At 41.7% G+C, this 24,920-nt stretch overlaps 1 protein-coding gene across 3 annotated transcripts; it reads left to right on the top strand.

The window, feature by feature from the left end:
* The first annotated feature begins 4,900 nt into the window (after positions 1-4,900).
* dtx2 (deltex 2, E3 ubiquitin ligase) lies at positions 4,901-24,021 on the top strand. Of its 3 annotated transcripts, none has more exons than XM_034113979.1 (9): positions 4,901-5,481; positions 6,359-6,950; positions 8,817-8,875; positions 12,614-12,886; positions 15,290-15,357; positions 15,563-15,727; positions 17,811-17,972; positions 18,800-18,889; positions 22,763-24,021. In XM_034113979.1, the coding sequence occupies exons 1-9, from the start codon at positions 5,160-5,162 to the stop codon at positions 23,012-23,014; spliced, it is 1,983 nt and encodes a 660-aa protein (XP_033969870.1). In that variant the 5' UTR covers positions 4,901-5,159; the 3' UTR covers positions 23,015-24,021. The 3 variants fall into 3 exon arrangements, with proteins under 3 accessions (XP_033969870.1, XP_033969869.1, XP_033969871.1); XM_034113978.1 differs by having other exon boundaries at positions 12,590-12,886; XM_034113980.1 differs by lacking the exon at positions 12,614-12,886.
* Positions 24,022-24,920: the final 899 nt, after the last annotated feature.

Genomic DNA, 24,920 nt, shown 5'->3' with positions numbered 1-24,920 from the left:
ATTTAATAATCGATTAAATTGGAAATACTTAAAAAGATCAACGCAAATTGTTACCTCAATCTATTTAAGTAGAGCCGGCGTATTTTTTTTTAGAGTGCAGCACCTGTCGGTCACAGTCATTTTGACTTGCTGGCACTCCCTCATTGCAAAATTGTTAAGAAATGTGTGACCTTTCAGCTGCGGTACAATCCAGAGTGTTTAACTCAGTATTAGAGAACATAGCCCCTGTGAAACCTCCTGATCATTTCAGGGAAACTGTTGTTGGTGTTGATATTGAATGTTTAAGATGTATGCTTTCCATTCTTGCAGTGACTACCACCAACGAAGTACTTTCACTTTTATTGTATTGGAGAGATGAAGCACATCTTTTAAAACCTAGACAAAATCAACGGTATGTCTATTTTTCCTTCGTGGAACATTTCAGCTGACTGCATCATCTTGCATCAGATCAATTTAATATTTAGTTTGTATTTACCTGGGACTTAAGTCGTATTTTAAGATTAATTTCTATGAAGACAAATAATTTTCTTGATGAATGTAATAGTCTTTGCTCTATAAAACGTCAATACATTTTTTTAAATGTTAATTTACGTTTCTCAAAGTGCAAGGTGAAGTTTAAAAATGTATTTTTTTCAGTCTGAAATCTAAGATATTTACTTTAATATGATATAAAAACAGGAACTCTCCAGATATAAGATTCCCAAAACAGCATTTTGCTGTCATTACAATTACGATTAAATGATTAAAAAAAATAGGTGATTACTTTTCTGTTGATTAAGATAAAGGTTCATGACTAATAGTTGCAGCTCTACAGCAAAATATCTTCATTATTTAACCCTCCTGTTGTCTTCGGGTCAAATCTGACCGATTTACTACTTTCATCAATCATAACTTTTTTGTTTTACATTCGATTGCATTCAGGCTTTATGATATCCTTCACAGTAGACATTTGAACATAGAGAATTGCTGATCACCACTTTCATTGCATTTTGGATGATTTAGTCAACTTTGAAACACCAATGGTGTTCCCATAAAGAAAAGGAATTAGTAACCATCCGGATCAGATAAAACACACACACACACACACACACACACACACACACACACACACACACACACACACACCACACACACACACACACACACACACACACACACACACACACACACACACACACACACACACACACGCACACACACACACACACACACACACACACACACACACACACACACACAGAACAATTTGACACATTTCCCGCTCTTATGTGCCCATCCCCCCACATGGATCACACCTGGCACACGCAATACATGTTCAGTGTCTGTTCTTTGTATATTTACTGCAGTTTTTCATGTATACCAGTAGTCTGATACAATATGTACAGTTTGAAAGGGTGTTAAATGAAATTTGGTGATGATTAATGGTTTTTGTGTTAATGTAATAGCAGTTAAAACAGGACCGGTCAAATTTGACCGCGATTACCAAAATAAGGGGGGGGGGGGGGGGGGGGGGGGGGGGGACACGAAGACAATAGGAGGGTGGGACTTTATTTCCATTATCGAAATTCTTCTCTCTCCTGTTTGCAGAGGTCAGTTTATCAGACGTCACTTAAACTGCAGCACTTTCAAATGTTCTACCTCTGAGATGAAGACCTTGCAGAATGATAAATCAAAGTCCCGTTCTCAAAGTTAAATCATTTGACTCACTGACTTGGATCCCATTATTGGCTTCATGCGTCTCTTTCTCATTTTATTCTTTAATATGTGTGAAAGTATTGTGTCCTGGTTATATTGCAAAAAAGCAGAAGTGAACAGTATATTAAAATGCAACATGATACTTTGAAATGGACTCAGATTATTACATTTGTCATTGTGAGACGACTTGGCGTGGACTTATTTATTGATTATGTGTCAGTTCATGGGTTAATGCACACTCTGCTCTATTTCAAAACGCTCTTCACTCCGGTGTCAGAGCTTTCAACTTCTATGATCTTTTATGTGAGCTTAATGAAGACTCTCCAGATAAACAAGGTTGAGTAGACAATGGCACGAAGATTACAAAAGCAGTTTAATCTTTAGTATTTCGTATAATCCATGATGCATAATTTGTGCTGCCATGAAATTAAGTCCAGCCTGCTTTGCATGTATTAAGGTCACAGACTTCTCAAAAGTACAAATCGAAACATATTGTTCTTTTAAATCAGCTTAGTGTGCAGCTGTGTTCATGAAAGTGCGTGTCCAAGCTTCACATCGAGTTTTATGTTTGCAATGCAACAGACCTAAAGTTTTCACCAGGTTTTTTTTCCCGAAGTGTTATTTGTGTCATACCCATTACTCTCCAGTTGAGGGCAGCAATACTGCTGAGAGTGATATTATCTCCTTCGAATAAAGAGGCAGAGCAAGACGTGGAGGATGGACGATGAAGAAGTTTGATGTAAAAGAAGAAGAATGCAACCTTCAGGTGCACTCTGTAAGTTACTGATGCAGCGATGAGAATAGAGTAGAATGAGAGGTAATGGTCACACATGCAGAGCACACAGTGACATTTGTTCTCTGCTTTTAACCCATCCTAGTACCAGGAGTCTAGCACTAGGAGCAGTGGGCAGCTATTGTACAGCGCCCAGGGAGCAATGGGAGTGAGGAGGGAAGGAGGGGTGTCCGGTGCCTTGCTCAAGGGCACCATGGCAGGGCAGGAGCCGAACTGGGACCTAGCAGTCCACACTCCATATTTAGGTCTGGTCAGGGACTTGAAACGGCGACCCTACAGCTCCCAGTCCAAGCCCCTACTGACTGAGCCACTGCCGGACTGTGTGTTCAGTTTTTTACAGCAAGAGTAAAAACAGGGTCTCTTTGGTGGTCCTTTAATTGTTTCATTAAAGTTATAATTAAAAATGTATGAAGTGATCCCCATATGGCAACTCGGGTATAAAAGCAGCAATAAGAACAATACTAAAAACACAGTATAAATCAGGTAAGAGTAGCTACACTATGATAAATAGGAATACAACATAAAGAATTTAAGTTTATTATAGTATAATAAAATATAAACAATATAGTTAATAATCTTTACACATATATTATCCTTAAGTGCTGTGTGGCATTAATACTTTTAACACAAAATAAATATTCATTCGTCATGTTGGCTCTTATTCTAACAGTTATATATTTGTTATATGATGCAGTTGTTTTAATTTCTTAAGTTTATTGTATATTTTATTGTATATTGCACTCTTATAGGATCCTCTATCCAACCTCCTCAATAAACTCCAACATATCCAGAACTCTGCTGCCCGCCTCCTCACCCACACCCGCTCCCGAGACCACATCACTCCCGTCCTCCAGAACCTCCACTGGCTCCCCGTCCATCAAAGAATCCACTTCAAAGTCCTCCTGATTACTTACAAAGCCCTCAACAACCCCCCCCCCCCCCCCCCCCCCCCCCACCTCACAGACCTGCTGCACCACCACACCCCTTCCCCACCTCACAGACCTGCTGAACCACCACACCCCTTCCCCACCTCACAGACCTGCTGCACCACCACACCCCTTCCCGCTGCCTCCGCTCATCAGATGCCAACCTCCTATCCATCCCCACCCGCACCAATCACCGGACCTGGGGGGACAGAGCCTTCTCCGTCGCTGCCCCCTCCCTCTGGAACTCACTCCCACAGCCCATCAGAGACTGCACTGACCTCACCACCTTCAAAGCACTCACACAAACTCACCTCTTCAATCTGGCTTTTAATGTGTGATTGTTTTTGTATCGCTTGATTTTAATTTGACTTCAACTATATATATTTATTTGTTGTTCTTTTCTTTTCACTATATCTGTAAAGCGTCTTTGAGCACCTGCAAGCGCTAACAAAATTAATCTATTATTATTATTATAGGAGCATAGGACCTTAGATTTTCAGTGACAAAAACGACACTTTATCTATTGTGCATATGACAAAAAAAGCCTCTGAATGTTGATATTATTTCCCGATTTTTCATGCAATTCTTCGTGTATAGCAGAAGCAGAATGTTACCAGTTTATTTACAACAGTTGTTTGTTTTTGGATCAGACAAGGAAGACCACAGAAGGACATTTAATTTTAAGCATCCTTATGCAGGGACTACTCAAATGTGTATTTCGGTGGTTGGTGTAAAATTGTGGAATTCTCAACAGAAGGATCTAAATAATTGTATGTGTATTTTTCAGTTAAAGAAATTGTATAAATTAAGAAAACTGGGACTATATGAAGCAGAATGTGAATAAGTCGATGTACTCTGGTCCTGCAGTGGTAAATATTGTTGATGTCTTTGATGTGATGTCTGTTCTTTATTTGCAGGTCCCATTGTTATTGTTATTATTAGGCTATTATTATTATGCGCCGCTTTCCACCTTCTTCTCCAGTAGGACTCAGATGAGGGTGTTGCACTTTTCCTGTTCCTTATACATGTGATGTGTTGGTGTTGTTGTTTTGTTTGTTTCCGTTAACCGTCAAGTGGGAAATAAGTATTTGTTGTGTTTCTCTTTGTATCCTAAGATACTGTCAAGTTTGGCTATGAAAAAGAAATATGAAGGACAGACCATCTATTTCAATTTTTTTTTAGAAAGGGGCAGGTAATAAGATTAGTTTCTTCTCCCTGCTCCTTTTCGCTCAATGGTGTGTTTGTAGAGACATGTTTTGTTGGCAATTATTGTACATTGGGTTTTGCGTACCATGAGCAGAACAAATAAAAAGGAAATGAAATATACATGTATCTTCTTGACTTTTGCAGTTCCCCATATTCTGTTTTTTTGAATGGATCAAACACCAAGGCAAATTCCTTGTAAGTGAAACCTACTTCGCAATACTCTGCTTCTGGTTTCCCACAAACGTGGTTAGAATTACGATTTTCACGGAGGTCCCTGAAGGCGGCCGTAGAGGACGGAAGGAACCCTGGCAACGCTGCTGTCACAAAGCTAACGTTTATCCGCTAAGCCTCTGAATGCACCATCTTTGTCAACATGCACTTAACTGTGTATCAACCATCTAATCTCTACCTCATACCTTCCTCTTAACAAATTCACCATGGCACTTTTTAACGAACCAAGCTAGCAGACGTCTTTCTCCTTCGTCGTATAGCAGTTACACCAGCTAACCAGAACTAGCTGTTTGTTAGCTTGGGTGAATATGGCGATTGTGTCTGGATCCTGTGCCAGGGTAAACGGGTCTAGAAATGGGCCGACAGTTTCGGCTACTCCTTCTGGATCCGTGGGTCAATCTCAGCCCATGATAGCGGTGTGGGAATGGCAGGATGACCTGGGCTATTGGAGGCCTTATAGCGGACAGGTGAGCGCCCACATCGAGCGGTGTTTGTCTACGAGGAACCAGCGAGGAGCAGCAGGAGGAGGAGCAGCCGGATCAACGAGCATCTGCCTCGGACAATCAGACCCCAGCCTGACGCCTTATCTCATCGACATACCGAGCCTGAAGCAGTTTCGACAGGACACAGGTGAGAATATGACACACTATGATATTTAATACTTCTATTATGAGCTTCCTATTCGGTGTTTTTGTTCAAATGTTGCACCTGTCCTGGAAACACCATCAGGCCAGGCTAACAGATAAAGCTAGTTAGCTACTTAGCATTAGCTTACAGGGACGCTGTTGTTTTGATGCGTGTTTACATAGCTGCTAGCTAAGGTTAGCAAAATACTCAGCTTAACATTATTAAACTTACCCTGTTTAATAGTTTGTATTCAACGTTAGCTAACTTGTCCACATAGGCTTTCTATAACCTGTCAAATTGCTTGTCACATTAGCATATTGTCTATTCCAAACTGTAATTACTTGTATATAGGCTAGTATACGTTGCTAAGTTAGTATAATATAAAAGTTGACATTGTTTACAGTTAGTTAGTTAGTTGTGGGTTGGCCTATCACATTACACTGACTTCAATTATATGTTAAATCTGTATATTAATATTGAGTTCAATAGAAATACTCTAGGTATCAGATAGGTATATCTCACTGTTGATATGTACTATTATACATATGTGCTGATTCGTTCAAACAATAACAAGTATTGGGAATAGTTGTTATTATAGCTGAAGTGCTCTTCTCTTTTCTAAATAATTATAATAAACATCACCATGAAACACCATTGGCTAAATAACAGAGCAGGCTGCCAAAAGGAAAATCTTATGGATTAAGGATTATGATGTTTACATTAATGACATCTATATTTAAATGGTTCTCTGGGATATTTTCTGTGTCATGGTCCCCTTATGTGATTTTGACTGAAAATGTGGATTTATGTGTACATATAAGGCTTGCGTAATGAGCTTTAAAGAAGTGTTTTTAATAATGGTGTTTTATTTTATTTGCAGGAAAGACACGGTCAGTGCGTCGCTCCCTGTTCGCCCAGTCCTCAGGCCTGGGCAGTGGTGTTTACTGGGAATGGCTGAACGATGAGGGGGGATGGACTCCATACGAGACTCGCACCTCCATCCTCCTGGAGCACAGCTACCAGGCCCGCCAAGGCACGGCGGACCTGGGCCCGCACGGATACAACTACATAGTTGACCTCACGTCTCTGGCCCAGGTGAACAAAGCGAGCGGCTTCAGACGGCAGGTGCGACGGCAGTGTAACCTCCCGTACCCCCTGGCCTCCTCCGGACCCCCGGCCATCCCCTCCTCCGGCGCGGCCTGCTCCTGCCAGCAGTGTTTGAGCCACAGCAGCACAGGACCCATGCCCAGCCGCTCACGACATTCCTTTTCATCAGGCAGTCTGAACCGGCCCGTTCTTCAGGTCACAGGGAGGGCTGTGGCGGCCCACCCCACCTCTGTGTACTCCCCGTACCCAAGGAGACCCCTCTCTGTGGGGGGGATGTCCTGGGGCAGCCCCTGGCCTCCACCAGCCTCTGGAAGTCAACTGTCTGCGCCGCTTCTGCCCAGCTCGGCCAGTGCCAACGGGTTAAGGTGTGTTTCTGATGGGATGGATTGTGTGTTGGTTTGCAGTGTCATTCAGTCAGGCTAGAGTCTATCAACAGCAGAAAGATAAGGTGGAGAATAAACCACTCACATCTGGCTTCTGTCTTCAGTGGGAAAGGTTGCAAGATTGGCTTTTTTTGGGGACAAATAACTGTGCAGGGGTCACTGTATTTTTGTCCCCAGCTCCAAACTACAGTGATGTAATGTAAACATGACATCCGGTTTGATAAGCAACATGTTTCTTCCCCAATGCCATGATGTAGGCCATCCAGTTATTTTAGCCGGGCCGGCTCAGATGATTGGTCGTGCTTTTTACAGTACTACGGCTTCCACAGATGACATTTTTGTATGGATATTTTGTCAAAGCACTTCAGATATTCATTGCTATCGGGATGTTAAGAGCATTCCATGGAATATAACAAAAAGTGTATTTCGAGCCGGTTTCTCAAACTTACCTACCCCACCTTTAAACACACTTCTTTCAAACTCGACCGAAACGAAATATAACTCATTGAAACCATCTTACTAGTGTTCAAACTATAACCGAACTAAAAACTGCAACTTTAAAACAGTTGACTAACTCTGCTCCTTCGTCACACACGAGACAAAAGTAAGGAATAGGAATAGGAAAAACCCTCTGTTATCTGTCCAGGGTTATAGGTCAAGGGCCCCTTTTCCACCCTTCCCTTCCCTTTGTCTTTCCTGTCCATTTCCACTTTGACTTATGTTGTAAAACAGGAATGAGTGAGTGAACACTATCTGCAGCTCCAGCCCTGCAGAGGTATGTGTGTGTGTTGGCTTCCTGTTGGGAGGTGTCATCTCCTTCCTTCTTTCTGTTCCTAATTCTTTCTTTTGCAGTCATTGCTCAGACATGATCGCTGTGAAAGGTGTGTCTATTGAATATAGATGCACACATGCAGGTTGTCTGACACATCTATCTGATCTGCATTTGTATTTTTTTAAGTTCTTTCATAGCAGATGCTAAATGCCACAACATGCTAGAATACATATGCAAATGCACACATGTCATGAAGAAAAGCAAAGCTGTATCATTTAAAATAAGTGGTTACCTACTTAGTCAATTATGTTGCGGGTTCTTTTGACCGTAGCTCATGTCAAACAGGCTTTATGCTATCAGTGACACAAACCCTCCTTTTTTGCGTACCAAGTCGTCTTAACTGTCTGATCAGAGGGTAACACATCTGCAGTGGTTTTGAAGTTATCTGAAGGTTGTTCTACATATCTACATTTTCTCAGGAACTTATCATTTGTCATTGTTAGTGCTTGTGTGTTGGAGGTTAGAGCATTTTATTCCCTTACTAGTAAATAAAGACAAACAGGGTTGGGGTTAAAACACTTACCAAATGAATTGGTCATTTGGCTGTTAAAAGGTGAATACATGTTTTGATAATTGACAAAACTAATTAGCTGACTCAATGTCTGTCATTGTAAGGATAAGCTGCTTTCCATACGTTTATTACATTTGAAAACAAGTTATTCTTGTCGAACAAAACAAGAACATTTAAAGGCGTCACTAAGACTGAGCAGTTCATAAAAAAGTGCCTTTCACTGGATTTAGTTTCGAGCTCCATTATACTTCAGTACCAACAATAGGCTATTTCCCATAGTAAGCAGATTCTTCAGCTGCATATTTCTCAATATATTGATGAGTCATGCCCCGTATTAGCACTTTGCAAATGTTAAGTCATTACTAATCAATCTCTGGATGTGTTCAACCCTAAGTGAATGTATATAAACGTTCACAGTACATCCACAGTCAGGTTTTTGGTCTTGATCTGGTGCCAGAGCTGTTTTCTGTGTGCTGACTGAATGTCCTTGTCTCCCGTCCTGCAGCGTCCCCTCCATCTCTGTGCAGCTGAACGGATCCACCAGTGTGAGCTCCGCCCTGGCAGGTAAACGGGTCACCGACCATCCGTACCTCCTCCGCTCTGTTCTGCAGCGCGCTCTAGAGTCAGTCGCTGGTTTCAATCAGTGAGAGTGTGTTTTGGTTTATGTGTCTTTTCCCTCAGCATTTGTCTTGTGAGTGTCAAGTCTGTTTAAGAACAGAATGCCACACAAAACGCTGGAATAAGAAGGTGCTGCAGCCGCAATAAAAGAAACACCGTCGTGGCTCGACTTGTAATCCAGAGACGCATCGTGACGGTGCCAAACCTGAGAATCTGACAAAAAAAAAAATTGTATTTATAATAACATTTTAACTAATATATGCATTTCTGGAGGAGTGCATATGAGAACTAAACAATTTAGGAAGTCTGGGCCATTAAAAGTGAGTGAAACACCTCCATTGGACTCCTTTGTTTACTTCAGTAACATAATGACATCACTATGTAACACTCCCACTTCTATTGGCTAGCGGTCCAACACTTTCTATGTGATAGGATAAGGGCTGGGACATCTCTAAGCTCAGGGTGTCCGCGGGGTCTTAAAAAGTATTAAAAGTTGATCAATCAATTTAGCGAAAATGAAGGCTATTAAAAAGTATTTAATTAAACGGCATTTTCCAAGGTATTACATTTTGTAGCTAGTTTTCAATAAGTATATAAATTGTCCAAAGAGGTTGTATTCTACAGTGTGCCTGAATGTAATCATTGCGTAGATGTGTAGTGTGATTCTGTGTAGTTTATTTATGGCATCCCGTTGGATTTGACGTCATCTGAACAGGACATCGCACGCTCACTGCTTGATAGCGCGCGAAGGTCCGTTTACGCCGGTTGTTAAACAACATCGTTATGGGGAAATGCAAGTCTGCGTCCAAATGGTTGGAAGATAAGGAGGAAGGACAATCAATACTGTATATAGTCAATGTGAGGTAAAGTGTGTCGCCAAGGTAACCGGTTAAAACTCCAAGTGGCGATGAGGTCTTAAAATGTATGGAAAGGGTCTTAAAAAAGGTCTTAAAAGGGATTACATGTGACTTCAGGGTTTCTGCATATACCCTGAAGCTGGTTGACCAATCACAACAGAGCCGGCCAGCTAACCAATCAGAGCAGACTGGGCTCTGGTTTCAGACAGAGGGTATAGAATAGAATAGAATAGAATTGGGAGGGATGAAACCCTCTTTAATGGTCACACATGCAGAGCACACAGCACACACACAGTGACATTTGGCCTCTGCTTTTAACCCATCCTAGTACCAGGAGTCTAGTACTAGGAGCAGTGGGCAGCTATTGTACAGCGCCCGGGGAGCAATGGGAGTGAGGGGGGGAAGGGGGATGTCCGGTGCCTTGCTCAAGGGCACCACGGCAGGGCAGGAGGTGAACTGGGACCTCTCCAAGTAGAAGTCCACACTCCATATTTTAGGTCTGGTCGGGGACTTGAACCGGCGACCCTACGGCTCACAGTCCAAGCCCCTACTGACTGAGCCACTGCCGGACAAAAAAAGTGAAAAGAGGTGCTGCAGCACAGGCAGTATGAGAAAAATAAAGAGCTTTTTTGGGTCTCATAGCTAAACATCATATATAATTCAGACGTTTTCTTAAATCAAATACCTTGCAGTGTTAATGTAGACGGCTATAAGTGATACTACTAAACGCTGACTGTCTTTGTGATGGCAGAAATGAGTCAGCAGGTTTTTGGCAGTCATCATGACTAATGGAAAGCCAAATGTAATTCATTTGAGTTCATGGTGTAATAAATGTTTTTAAAATAAGCACAGAGGCGTACCCTTCACACACACCTTGAACTTTTGGACTGAACTCTTGACTAATCACATTAGCCAAACATTAAAAAAGGAACATTAACCTTAATCAGGCTCTCAGATTTAATGTCCATAATTGCTGTTAATGGTTAGACAATTTGAAATCCACAGAACAAACCTTTGCTGACAAATGCCTCAGTGTGTGTATTTTTGTTCCCGCATGCTTCCTCTGCTTTATGGATTAACTCTGCGTCGCTTTTCTCAAAGTGTTTTTCTATCCTCACTGTTGCTTGTTTTGCATCATGAAGATTCCTGCTCTTTCAATTAACCACTGTGTTGTAATCTGTTAGAGCCACAAATCATATTCAGCTAGATGGTCAAATAAGGTAAAAAGTTATAGTAAAATTATTATATTTTAATTTGAATTTGTATTAAAATGCAACATATCTTAACAAAAGCAAACAGGCATTTTAAAACAGTAAAAAGGAAACATGCCAAAATAAATACTATTTAAATGGACCATTACAAATATATATATATTTAGAGAATCAGTAAAGAACATTTATGGCCAATCAACACTTAAATACACACCTTTTTTAAATGCTCACATATGGCAGGAAAGTCGTAATTGTCACAAAACGACAGAATTGACATGCACAGTGAGCGCTCGTCTCTTTTCTCCCCGCTCTCTGATGACTCTCCGTCTCTGGGCGCTGATAAGCCGACTGAATCAATACAATCAGCCCGGAGGAAGCTACTGGACCAGAACCTCATTAGTGCAAAGCAGCGTACCATGACTTTTAAAATTGAAGGTCATTCATGCGGCGTCTTCTCCAAACGTACTCTTCTCATGATCTTAAGTCACAAATGAACAATACTGGTTATCTGCTCGATATTTCTCTCAGCGTGAAACACTTCGATAAACAAAACTGCATCCAATTCTGTTGGAGGTAGAAATGATAGGTACGGGGAAAGTTCAATTTGCATCTGCTTGAGTTAGATTAGTTAAACAAGTCTAGATTATTGTTGCCTTTTTAAAAGGTGACTGATGCAACCTGTTCATTCAGTCATTGAGTTCTGCTTCCATTGTCAAACTGGGTTATTTATTTAAATGAATGTCAATAGCTTTGTGAGTCTTAAAATTGTCAACAGGAGACTAAATGACGCTTCTACACATGGCGTTGAAATTAGCTTCCATTAGCTTAGCAGTGGTGACGTGAAGTCATGTGACTTTGCTGTAGTTCCCTGTGATTCAAAAATCATGAACGCTTTTTTTCTTCGAGTGAGCCCTTACGTTGTGTACTTCCGGGTCAGCTTCCAAAAATACATCATCACTGCACCACTCAATTCTCACCTCATCAATTCTAAACACCTGACAAGAAAAGCCTGTTAATGCGGGTGGAACGTGATGCAAGTAGCGCTGCGTGCTATGCTAACAAGAGGCTAAGCGTGTCCCCTTCAAATAAAGAAATACATTTTTTTTGTAATGTAGGAAATAGCAATATGATTGTCCCACGATCTTATTTCTGCAACGCCTAATCTGCATTGCTAAGCTGTTCACAAGGAGGGCGGGTTTTCATGTAAACCATTCCTCATAGTCTGCTGATTGACAGGTCTGACTTCCAGCTCCTGGAAACCATCGATTCTTAGTCGATCTTTTCTCAGGATAACCTGTAGATTTCACTTTAGCTCACACAATTATTGCTAGTGTAAAGTCCTGATGACTCCCTAATCAAAAAGAGGAGACATTTGAGTTTTAATTTGAAATAATTTTGTATGTGGAGGACAAGGAGGGAACATCAGTTGCTGCTACATTTCTCATACCTTTGCCTTTGATTTGTTCCTTTCTACTCCTGCATATCTCCACTTGCTCTCACCCCTCACCTGCCCCACCCTCCCGCCCACCCCACCCCCCCGCCCACCCCACCCCACCCCATCCCGCCTCACCCCCACCCTTCCCCCGCTCCAGGCATGGCCTCCATTTTGATGTCAGCAGTGGGACTCGGCGTGCACTTCACCAATGCCCCCCTCCCTCAGCAGCAGCAGCAGCAGCAGCATCCGCAGCAGCTACAGCCTCCACCTCAGCATCAGCATCCTCAACCTCAGCATCCTCAGCATCCTCAGCATCAGCAGCCTGCTCCTTTCTCGCTTCCTCCTCCTCCTCCTCTCCTCCCCCCCGCCAGCAGGCCCAGCCGGCCCCCCCCCAGCAGCAGCAGCAGCAGCAGCAGCAGTTCAGTTAGGAGAGCAAAGAGGCAGCACAGGAGAGGTAGCTACCAAAACACCGGGCCTCTTTTCTTTCCTCCATCGTTCTCTTTCCGTTCGTTTATCACCACCACAGGCTTGAGGAACATTTCATCCTGCATCCGCTCGCTCTCATTTGTCTCCATGTGTTTGTGACGTGTGCTTCACTTTGGTGTTAGCTGGGGGGGGGGGAAGTGTGGCTTTTTGTGCAACTGTGGAAGAAGTGCAGAAGTCTCTAAACTGAGTTTTCAAAGACCTTTGGCTGATAGAGAGGCGAAGTCACGCCCTTCTGCTTCCGACCCATGGGACCTTATTTCGGAAAAAGTATGTATTGAAGTCAATGGGGAGAGAAAGATTATCTCTCGATCCCGTTTGAATTGTGCCACGAATTACACATATGATGTTTGTTAATCTTAAATAATAATTTCCATGTCAAAAAAGTCACAGTTTGTCGTAAAACTGTTGAAATATAAGACTATGAAAAATACGCAACTAGAAAGACTACAAATCCCAGAGTCCCGGTCCCGCATGCTGGCTCTTAGGAACCGACTAACTCCCCTTGTGTGTATGCACAGCTCTCAACATGCCCAGACTTGGAGTGATTTTCACCTCTTTTAATACTTTCCGCCTCATTCTGAAAGAAAGAAATGAAATGTGCCAACGTGACGGCCGTCTTGGTGTGTGGTGCGAGACGGGAGATGTAGTTCATTGAGCGGTTTCACACAAAAAAAAGTGTTACTTCACAGTTTTACCACACATTGTTATTTTTTTGACTTGCAAAATTATCTTTTAAATTGACAAACATCATGTGTGTAGTTCGTGGCTCAATTCAAACGGGATAGAAAGATAATCTTTCTCTCTCCATTGACTTCAATACATACTTTTTCTGAAATAAGGTCCCATGGAGGTCCCCCGGAAAGGGAGGGACTTCGCCTCTCTATTCAGCGGCCATCATGGCAGTGTGTTTATCTCCAATAGTGGTGGAAAGTAACTAAGAACAATTACTCAAGTTCTTTACCTCGGACAAAACAATCAAACGTCTGGAATATGATGCACTGCTGTAGATTTCACTAGCCAACCGTATATAAAAGGAGGTAATGACATCCACATCGATGCAGCAGTTTTACTAATCCAGAAAAAGAATATATAATACATCAAATAAAGACTATGACGGGGAATATTTTACTCCACAATAATATGAATGACTTGAATGCTTTTACTTTGATTGCAGGAGTATTTTCACAGTGTGTGCTTAGTACTTCTAACTAAGCAAAGGATCACAATAACCCCACCTACCATAAAAGCCTTCTTCTCCTCATTCTTCATTCTACAAAGATTTAATGTTCAGCACTCTTAACGGAACATTGTGCGAGACCTTGCAACACTTGGACTTGTGCAAACAGTGCCTTTAAACTGTGAAAATGTAGCATGATGTATTTAGTATTTAACAAAACATGTGGTTAATTGAAATAATCACGTTATAGCCTTCACAGCCAACAGATCTCAATGTCCCAGAAGCCACTGCTGCAGGATCGAGCTGCAATCAGTCAATCGACATTCAATCTTTGACACTTGTTAAATGTATTGATCAAGCACACTTGGATTGTTCCATTTTGGATCAAATGGGGGGTAAATGAACGCAGCATTGAGCCAGATTAAATCAACCTTTACACGGATTGTATCACATTCACCGTGACAACCTCAAAGCGCTCTTGCTCATAGATAAGATTATACTGTCGGTGAATTAGCTGTAGTGAAGGACGTGTCGTGCAACTCGCCTCAATTGCATATATTAAGCTTCTTTGCTGCCTCTTTGTTTCTGCTTGATGTAATTTGTTCTTCTCTGCATGACTATAAATAACACCTCTTTGTCTGACACTTCAACTTGAATTAATGCTCTTGACACTTCAGACACAAAAGCATAAAAAGTGTTGATGTCTGGAAACAATGAATATATTTTCTTCTTATTCCTCAGCCGGGGGAGGAAAGAAAAACAACCTCCTCCCCTTTTTAAAATGATGGATTTAAATGGAGCCTTCTTGTATAATAAACCAAAAAGGTTTCGTAAATGTTCAGGAATGAGTTTCTTGAACAGATTTGACACTCACATGGAGAGAGAATACATGCACCCATCCCTCATGCTGCCATTAGTGTTCATTCTGTCCTCATCCAAGTTGTCTCTGTGCTTGTCTCTTATCTTGTGTATTCAGACGCACAGTTTTTGATTGTCTGGATGTTTGATTAGCAGCAGCCTGAATCTTTGCAGCAAGAGTAGAAATCCATATCTTATGTAGCTTACGTTTGACTGAAAATCTAAAATAAGATTGCGAGTGGTTTCCTTTGACCTCAGCAGAGCCTCAGCTGTTCGTACGACAGGTTGTTGGTGTGTTGCAGCTCATTGATCACTCTGTGCTCTCTCTCCTCTCAGCCTCCGCTCAGAGACCTGAGGAGGTGATTCAGCGCTACATGGAGGTAGTTGCCGGAGTGCAGGATGAGGTAAATGTTTCATGTTTTTTTCCTCCTAGACATCAGAGGTTTATTGTAGTCTTTTCCACACACACACACATGCTATTGCTTCAAGGGTCAAAACATAAATGGAAAACATTCAGCTCAGCATTTTGATGATAGTTCATGTTGCAGCTGTTGGCCTTAAACTTGGAAAACGTGCCTTTTTGCCTCTGAACACACCCCTCTCCCTCAGGACTGCATTATCTGCATGGATCAGCTGTCCAACGCATCCGGCTATGAGACGCAATCCACAGAGGAGGGCCCGAGCGTCCTGCCAGACACCGTGGGGAAGTTCATCAAATGTGGACACACCCTGCACATGCTCTGCATGCTGGCCATGTACAACAACGGGACCAAGGTACGCAGCTGCTGAGGATGCAGGGGAGCTGCTCTGCTGAACAGAATACTGCTGAGGACAGGGAGCATGTGTTTGAGCCACCTACAAAAACACCTGCATGTTTACACTACATTTAGAATATTTTGAGGGCTTTAACTTGCTGTCAGACTAAGCCATCTATGCTTTCTTCAAAGACACCAGACTCCATGGACAAAAGCTGTAATTTGACCATGCAGAACAGGAACAACCCTATCAGGGCAGCTGTAGATCTGCTACTAAAAGTTATACCTAAATCTCCATTTACATACAAGCGTACTACGATTAATGTAAAACACAAAACAGCCTTCTTTATTTCAACCACCTTTCTGAAAAAGTCGCTGTTGCAATATTTGTACATATCCTCATGTTTCTCACTAAGTCTAGAAAAGTTTACACCCAGCCCTGCAACAGGCTGTGTGTTGCAAACTGGAGTAAAAATGTACATTATTATAAATGTCCAAAGCATGCTCTTAAAGCCAGAATAACAAAGAGCTTAAAGGTGTACAACTGTGGTCCTTTAAAGATGTTTGGCAATACACAATGTTACTTGTTAGACGCTTTTATCCAGTATGCCCACAGTACTCAATACTGTGGACAATCCCCACAGGAGCAATTTGGGGTGAAGTGTCTCAGGGACACCACGACATGCTGACTGCAGTGGGGTTTGAACCTGTGACCCCCTGATCCCAACACCAACGCACTAGTGCATTGCGCCACGCGCCGCCTACACATAACTATATTATACTGTAACATACAAGCAACAATGTGGTACTGGAGGTATTGTTCCTTGGCGAGGAGAACACAGAGTCCTGGCTGGACCGATGTATATCTTCATTTGTATCCAGGGCCGGTTCTAGCCAGTTTGCTGCCCTCGGCGAGGTTTTAGGAGTATTGTATGAATTGGGGGGTGGGCATCACCGTTTGAACATTTTAAAGTAAAATGCTTCAATCTGGTGCACTTTGAGCAGAATTACTAGAGACCTGATCTAGGGGGTACAACTCTAAAACACCCATATGAAAAAGATCGGTTTACATTTGAATATCAAATAAGTATGCAAACATAACCAATAACCCACCATAGCCAATAACAAATACATGTCACTTATTTTATTTTTGTTGTTCATTCATATCTTATTTTACCTTAAAGGGGACCTATCATGCAAAATGCACTTTTGTACGTCTTTTCTACATGAATATGTGTCCCCGGTGTTCCAGGGAACTCACCAAGTGTCAGAAAACACAACCCTCTCTATTTTCCTCCATACCCAAATCTCTAAAAAAGGGGCTGCAACGGATCTGATAAAAACTGATCCAGATTTGAACACTGTCCTGACGTCAGGACGGTGGAGCTACGGCTATTGGGCCAACTCCACCAATCAGGAGGAGACAGCCACGGCCATTGCCGTTCGAAAGCGCTGGAGACGCTGTAGTACATATGCCAGGCCTGTAGGTGGTGCTGTTCTCACTGAATCTGCCCAGAGCTAGAAATTGTCAAATTGAGCAAAATGAGGCATGGCTAAAATGCATGATCTGTTTGGTATTTTGAAAAAAAAAAAGTATAAATATGCCTTATATAGGTATGGTCCTACACTATATTATTCAAATATAGCATGATAGGTCCACTTTAACATTTATTAATGCATATTTTTTTATCTCCAGTTTTAAAGGATATGTTTGGTTCACTGTCCTATAGTATACAAATCTCTCTCTCTCTCTCTCTCTCTCTGTCTGTCTGTCTGTCTGCGGGCGCCTGATAAGCCAACATCCCCCACTTTCATCACTTACAGCGCCCATCGTACAGGGCAAAGGAAACGTGTAACCGGAGTGAAAAGGGTGTTACCTTGACTTAATTATGAATGTTGTTACATCAAGGCCTGATTTGATTTGAAGGCCGAAAATTAGGATGAGCACCAACGGTCAAAAAATATGTTTTCCCTCCCAGCGCAGCGCCCCCCCCCCCCCCCCCCCCCCCCCAGATCTGGCGCCCTAGGCGACTGCCTATGGCGCCTATGCCAAAAACCGGCCCTGTTTGTATCGATGGTCTCACTCTCTGTGTGTTCCTCAGGACGGCAGCCTGCAGTGCCCCTCGTGTAAGACAATCTACGGAGAGAAAACCGGCACGCAGCCCAAAGGCAAGATGGAGATTTACAGCATCGGCCAGTCGCTGCCAGGACACCCCGACTGTGGAACCATCCAGATCATCTACAGCATCCCTCCGGGCCTACAGGTGCGTCTGAGCCAATGATACGAGTCCAACTTCATTTGGATTATACCCACAGTCTTTATTTCACATCTTTTATATATATATGTGTAGCGGGGCTGCAAAATCATCAAATCTGGGCACACCAGATGCCACAGTCTCTCCTCCTGAACCAAAACTGTGATTGAAAAGTGGCGGTCATTCAACTGTCAAGGACACGACAACTATGTTGTTCCCTCCGGAGTGAGTTTCTCTGATTGAACTTTGACAAAGGATTCCACAGCAACACATAAATCAGCATTTGTTGCAAGACTTACCAATTCTTAAACTCTGTTTCTCAAGTCTCTTTCAGACTTCTGAGTTATTTTGAGTTTTTTATGTTTTATGTATCTCATGGAAGGTTTACTCTGAAAGTGTTTCACATCTTCCTAAAAGGGAGGTCTCTCAGAATCCAGGTGCTTTAGTTTGATAGCTTAAAGAGTTTGTGAGCTGAACCCTGAACTGAAGCGAATTTCAGTGAAACTCTGCAAAGATGTTTTGAACAGATGAACGCTCAGTGTCTGCTCCTCTCATTGTGTCTGGCTCACAGAGACACCCTCCTTTGTTTCGCTCTTTTGGGAAAACCCTTATTATCCTATAAGTGCAGATACATTGTGTTTATCGCTGCTCTAAAGTTACAAGAACTTGAATCAGATTTGTATTGAGCTGTTGGTCTCAGGTTATCTCCAAACGACTGTTATTAGATTGTTGTACCATCACTGTTCTTGTGTTAAACTTTATGTCTTTCATTTATCTCCTCCCTCCTCCCTCCCTCCTCCCTCCTTCCTCCTTCCTCCTTCCTCCTCCCTCCTCAGGGCCCGGAGCACCCTAACCCTGGACAGCCGTACAGCTGCAGAGGCTTCCCTCGCTTCTGCTTCCTGCCAGACAACGACAAGGGCCGCAAGGTACAGAACACCTCACCTCTCAGCTTAATACACATACACACACACACACACACACACACACACACACACACACACACACACACACACACACACACACACACACACACACACACACACACACACACACACACACACACACACACACACACACACACACACACACACACACACACACACACACACACACACACACACACACACACACACACACACACACACACACACACACACACACACACACACACACACACACACACACACACACACACACACACACACACACATATATATGAGAAGGGAACAGTTGGTAGACACTCATTATTTGTGCTTGATCTGCCTCTATGATCTCACCTACCATTGAATAGCTTGCCTGACTCAACACACACACAGCGGGACAGACAATGACTTACTTTGGTCACACACACACACACACACACACACACACACACTCCAACTTGAGAATCAGAATTGGCAGTTGTGAAAAAACTAAAATACACATCTACTACTACAAGTATAAACCAGCTCTCTGCTCCATCAGGACCGCAGGTGGCACTGTGATTACATTAAAAACATGTTGTGCTCTCTTATTATAAAGTTATGTTGTTTCCATGGTGAATAGGAAGCTCCTTTCCTGCTCGCTGCTAACACACTTCAGCTTCTATAAATAACCTGTTGACTCTCAGTAATGGAAGAGTGGAATAAATTATTCCAGTTTTGTTTATCTGGGTCCCAAACTAACAGCAGCTGCCTCTTACGAGTTTCATTCAGAGTATGGCTTTGAAAACATTCATTTCCACCAATTAACCAGTTGTTATTTAGTGAAGTTATATAATCCCATTTCAGGTTCATTATATGTGTTCAGACCAAGTTAGAGGACGTGCACAGACATTTGGAGGGGCTATTGCTCTAAACTGGAGCAATAGCCCCTCCCCCCCGAAAAAGACCTTTTGAAAATTCTAACTTGTTTTTAATGTAAGAGGTTCATACAATAAAAACACAACACTGTCATTGCAAGTGACACTCAGTTGACTTTTATGTCCAACTGCTAAATTCGTTATTCAGGCACATTTTTTGTTTAGCGGTCCATATCTCATTAAAATATCTAATGTTAGTAACTATTAAAGAAAAAATGGGGACAATTCTGTTTTAATGTAGTTTGCCCTTTGTAACTGCTGTGCAGACATTCTGATAAAATAGGGCTTCTAACTAATTACCTTAAATAAACTCACTAATGAAACCAGTTCAATTCACATTATTCTTATCATTCTTTATGAGCGCAGTAACGGTAAGGTATCTAATTACTTATTTATTTAGTATTCCATAACTTAATAACAGAGATGGTCAAACTGAAGTGGAGACATGGCAGAAATCCTACAATGAAGCGGGACAGTGAAGAGTTCTCCGTGAGAGGGCGATCAAGAGAAGAGAGCGAGCGGTGAGGGAGATGAAAAGACACAGAAAGACAGAAGCACAATAACAAGTATATTTAGGTGTATTTTTTGTAAATAACCGACGGTGTCAAGAGGAAGTAAAGTATGCAATATAAGCATATTTAAAAACGGGGACAGATTGACCCGGGCCACCAAAGCCAGGCAGGCACATGCTCACCATAGCCATATGAGGCCGGACTCGGAGGGCTTTCCTTTGCTATCAGCTGTCAGATTGTAAACAAAGTCACGTGATTGGGGACAGATGACTTATCAATAAGTCAATATTAAGCAATAATGATTTTTTTCCCCTGCTTTTTCAAATTTCCAAATGTTCCCTTTGATATAATTGGACAGAATCGTATATATATACACAACAAACATACCATCGTTTGGAGGTAGTTGCAGAGTGCATTTTGATTATTTTAATTTTGTTTCTTTATTTGGTATTTTATTTTCGAGCAAATATTACTTTAAACTTATCCAAAATAGGACACAAATAACAAAAATGTTTTTGGTCTTTTCAGTAAAGCAATGGATGTGTTGCAGCTCGATGAGCAAGTTGATGTTTTAAAGAACATTTAGTAAAAGTAGTAAAAATTGCTGGGACTATTTTTCCAGAGCTCAAGATAATGTCTTCAAATTTCCTTTGTTTTCCAGCCAACCCTCCACAACCCAAAAACCATCAGTATAGTATGACACATAAGAGAAATAAAAGCAGGACATTTTCGCAAATGAGAAGCTGGAAACCAGAGAATGTTTAAGCTTCATTTTTTATAAATCAAAAAATAGTTGCTGCTTAATTTTCTCTCAACTAATCTATGGTGTTATTGTTTTGCTCTAAACTATAATCACATTCATCTGGCACTTTTATCCAAATCGACTTACGATCATTGAAATATAAAAACACAGAACATCTGCAGGTATATCTGCTTCAAATCGAGTGCCACAGTGACGCGTCCTAAAACCCGGAAGTAAGTTAGCATTTTACCACTTCCGGTTCCTTCGACAAAAACGCAATGCTATTTCTCCATAGGGTTTAGGAAGATAGCTGGAACTAAGGTCTGTGGTTGAGACACATTGAAGAGAGACGGATCACGTTTTGGTCAGCCGGATAATCTCCACATGTCTACCCTACTTTTAGAATTTTCTAATCATAAATCTTATCGATAGATTTATGATTAGAAAATTATAAAAGTTTACTTCCGGGTTTTAGGATGCGTCACTGTGGCACTCTGTAGACCAAACCTTTGTGTGTGAGTGAAACTCCCTCTGGAGGGGACTTTAGCCTTTGCAGAACATTTACATGCACAAAAACCCATATAACAAAAAGCTCTAAATTGTTTTAATTTAACATGTTATTTTGTACGTTTATGGCCATTAATTAAATGCATAAACACTTAGTGCTGTTAAAACCACCAGACTCAGGGACAGTGTCATCCAGTGGTTGCGTTAGACTTTTTCGTTGTCTGTCATTTTGACGGACAGGATCGTAACATTTCCGTCATAATCCATTATTACCCGTCATTTTATTTTTCATGTTTTAATGATGAGACATATTTAATATTTATGTTTGGGTACTAAGCAGCAAATGTTCATTCATTCCTTTTTTTTATGATTCATACAGAACTTTTAAGGGCATGGAGAAAAAAAAAGATGAACAGAGACACCGACCGTGCGGTCACTTTTCATGTCGAAACGAATATGAATGATTTATTTTTTCCTTGCCACTTGCTTGTCCCTCTGCTGCTGGCTGAACGTTGTCAGTGTTAGTCTTACTGGCTTGTCCTTCATCCTCCACTGCATCAATCCCTCTTCTTTCACCTCGTTTATCCACACCATCACAATTACTGGGCTTATTAAAAAAGCTTCGGACACTCAGCTGCCGTGACATTTTGCGATTGCTAAAGCCGGTTAAACAACGAGGAAATCAACGAGGTCAAATACAAGACTAGACAATAGCTACTTAATATGCACACACTCGCCACCAACTAGACAGGGGTGTGAATTACTAAATAATAGTTAAAGTAGAGTACAGTAGATCGCCCTCAGTCGACCTGGCCATAAGGATGTAATATAATGTGGGCCGCTGGTGGACATTTTGGCGCTGTTCCGAGTTGTGTTCTAATCTGTCAAAATGACGGACTGCTTTCAGAGTTTTCCGTCATTCTTGGAAAAATTCCGTCATAGACGGAAAATATTCGGTTAACGCGACCTCTGGTGTCATCCCACAGGCCATAAGACCGTTAAACACCTGAACTGTTGAAAGGGACATCCATAACATTTGCATCTTACAAATATCAATATTCTAATGACTTGTATTTAGACTATTCTGCACTATTTCTATTATATTCTATTTGATTGTATTTACTTGCACTGTTATCTGTGTTATTGTGTTGCTCTGTTGGAGGAGCCTGTGACCTCAATGTTGTTTCTCCGTCTCAAGGTGCTGGAGCTGCTGAAGGTGGCGTGGATGCGGCGCCTCATCTTCACCGTGGGGACGTCCAGCACCACGGGGGAGCCGGACACCGTGGTGTGGAACAACATCCACCACAAGACCGAGATGATGTCCAACCTGTCGGGACACGGATACCCCGACCCCAACTACCTGGACAACGTCCTGTCGGAGCTGGCCTCTCAGGGCGTGACGGAGGACTGCTTCAAAGCCCAGGGCGGAGGAGGCGGAGCCAGCAGCTAGGGCACAGCTCCAGAAACCCACAATCTGCATCCTCAGTCTGGTCCTACGGTCATTCAGCATCCACCCAACCCCTCATTGAGTGAGTGAGAGAAAGGGGGAGCTGAATAAAAAGCCTCTCTGGAAGAATTCATTTACATTCCTGCTCCTTCTGGAAGAATTCATTTACATTCCTGCTCCTTCATATTCCTGGAGACTGAGCCTGTTTTTATCCCAAACTGGAGATTATGTTTTCTTTTTTTTAACCATCATCTGTATCCCCCTTGAAAGTGGCAGCTTACACGGAGGATAAAAGTCTCATGAAGCACTTTAGTTCTGACTGTGCATTTAGCGAATCATGTGTGATTTCCTGGTCAAAAGGAACAATTGGGAAGTTATGCAATTAAACACTGAAACTGGTCGTAGCAAAGTGAGTATATATTAGCCTATTTGATGAGAAGAGGCAATACTTAACTGATGTAAATAAAAACAACAAGAACATTGTTTAAAAAAAAGAAACTGGTTGGGTCCACAGACGCGAGTCGAGGAGAGGAAAGTTGTGGATTTTTAAACGTTTACACTACTTCTGATTGGACCATCTGTTGTAATATGTTACTCTCTAATCTACTCTGATAAGCAGATGTCTAATGCACTCACATGGTGATTCCTCATGTTTTGAATAGCGGTGCCCACGGGCTTTCTGCAGGCATTGTTTTGTCCCTCAGAGTGTGACAGTGTGTGTGACGGGACGAGGACGTGCAGCTCCACGTCCTCCGCTCCGACAGATGGGAAAACGCTCCGGTTTAAGGACATTTTAAAGTGTGACAATCAAGGTCATCGAACTCGTCTTGATTAAACAAGACACGTGACGCCGCGGCCGGCATGATCATGTTCCCCCCGGCTGTGAACGCAGCGCCTGAACGCACCACGGTAATACTGCTCACAGTACAGTGGACTGAGTCTTGACATGTATACAAGAAACACTCAAAAAAAGTCTCTGCAATAAAGAAATAAAACGAAATTAATCCTCACTGTTATTTGATCTAAGAGGATGAACAATGTTGGGGTTCGGATCTGGTTCATGAAACATTTGTACATTCATGTGGGTTTATGTATTGAGCTAAATCTGAAAACATAACATCTGCAACTGATAAAACAAGAGCTCAATATAAAAAAATATTGATGTGAAAAAGTACTAGTCCTGTGTAGTAATACAATACTACATTGATTTGCAGTCACTGGGTCACTTCATATGGAAGCTTTTGAAAAGAAAAACTTTTAAATAATATTTATGTAAGAGTGAGAAAACGCTATAATATCTAATTCAAAAGAGATGTCTTATTTGTCCAGTGTAGTAGAACAATGCTCCTATGATTAGGGCTCCCGTGATATGGAAGCTATTGGAAAGTAATCCAATAGTTCTCAATAAAAGAAAAGCTGTTGTGTCTTTAGTAGAAGCACTAAAATCCAATAATAAGACGTGTGCTACTTGTTCAGTGTAGTGATACAATTCTGCTTTGATTTGAGGTCATTGGGTCATAAGATATTATAGGATACAATAAAGTTGTCTATTATGAAACAGCTGATTCTTTCAAAAAGATATTCATGTAAGATAGAAAAAAAGCACTCAAATCAGATAAAGGTGTCCTACTTGTTCAGTGTAGTGATACAATACTGCATTGATTTGAGTCATAATAGGAAAGCTGTTAAGAAAAAAAAAGTAACCTTACCATAGTCTGTTTAAAGAATTTGTACTCGGTAAAAAAGGTGCGATTACTTTGGTAAAAATATACTTAGATAGAAGTAAAAAGCAGACAAGTTGAAATGTACTCCAAATGTTATGAAATGAGATTGTACAACTTATTTCTTGCTCAGGGATATTGTTGTGCAAATGGCACTGGGTTTATACAGACAGCAAATGAAACCAAAT

Source organism: Trematomus bernacchii, unplaced genomic scaffold (genome assembly GCF_902827165.1).
Source record: "Trematomus bernacchii unplaced genomic scaffold, fTreBer1.1, whole genome shotgun sequence".
NCBI lineage: Eukaryota > Metazoa > Chordata > Actinopteri > Perciformes > Nototheniidae > Trematomus > Trematomus bernacchii.
Note: the sequence above shows the minus strand (reverse complement) of the source record. Positions and strands in the feature narration are given on the sequence as shown.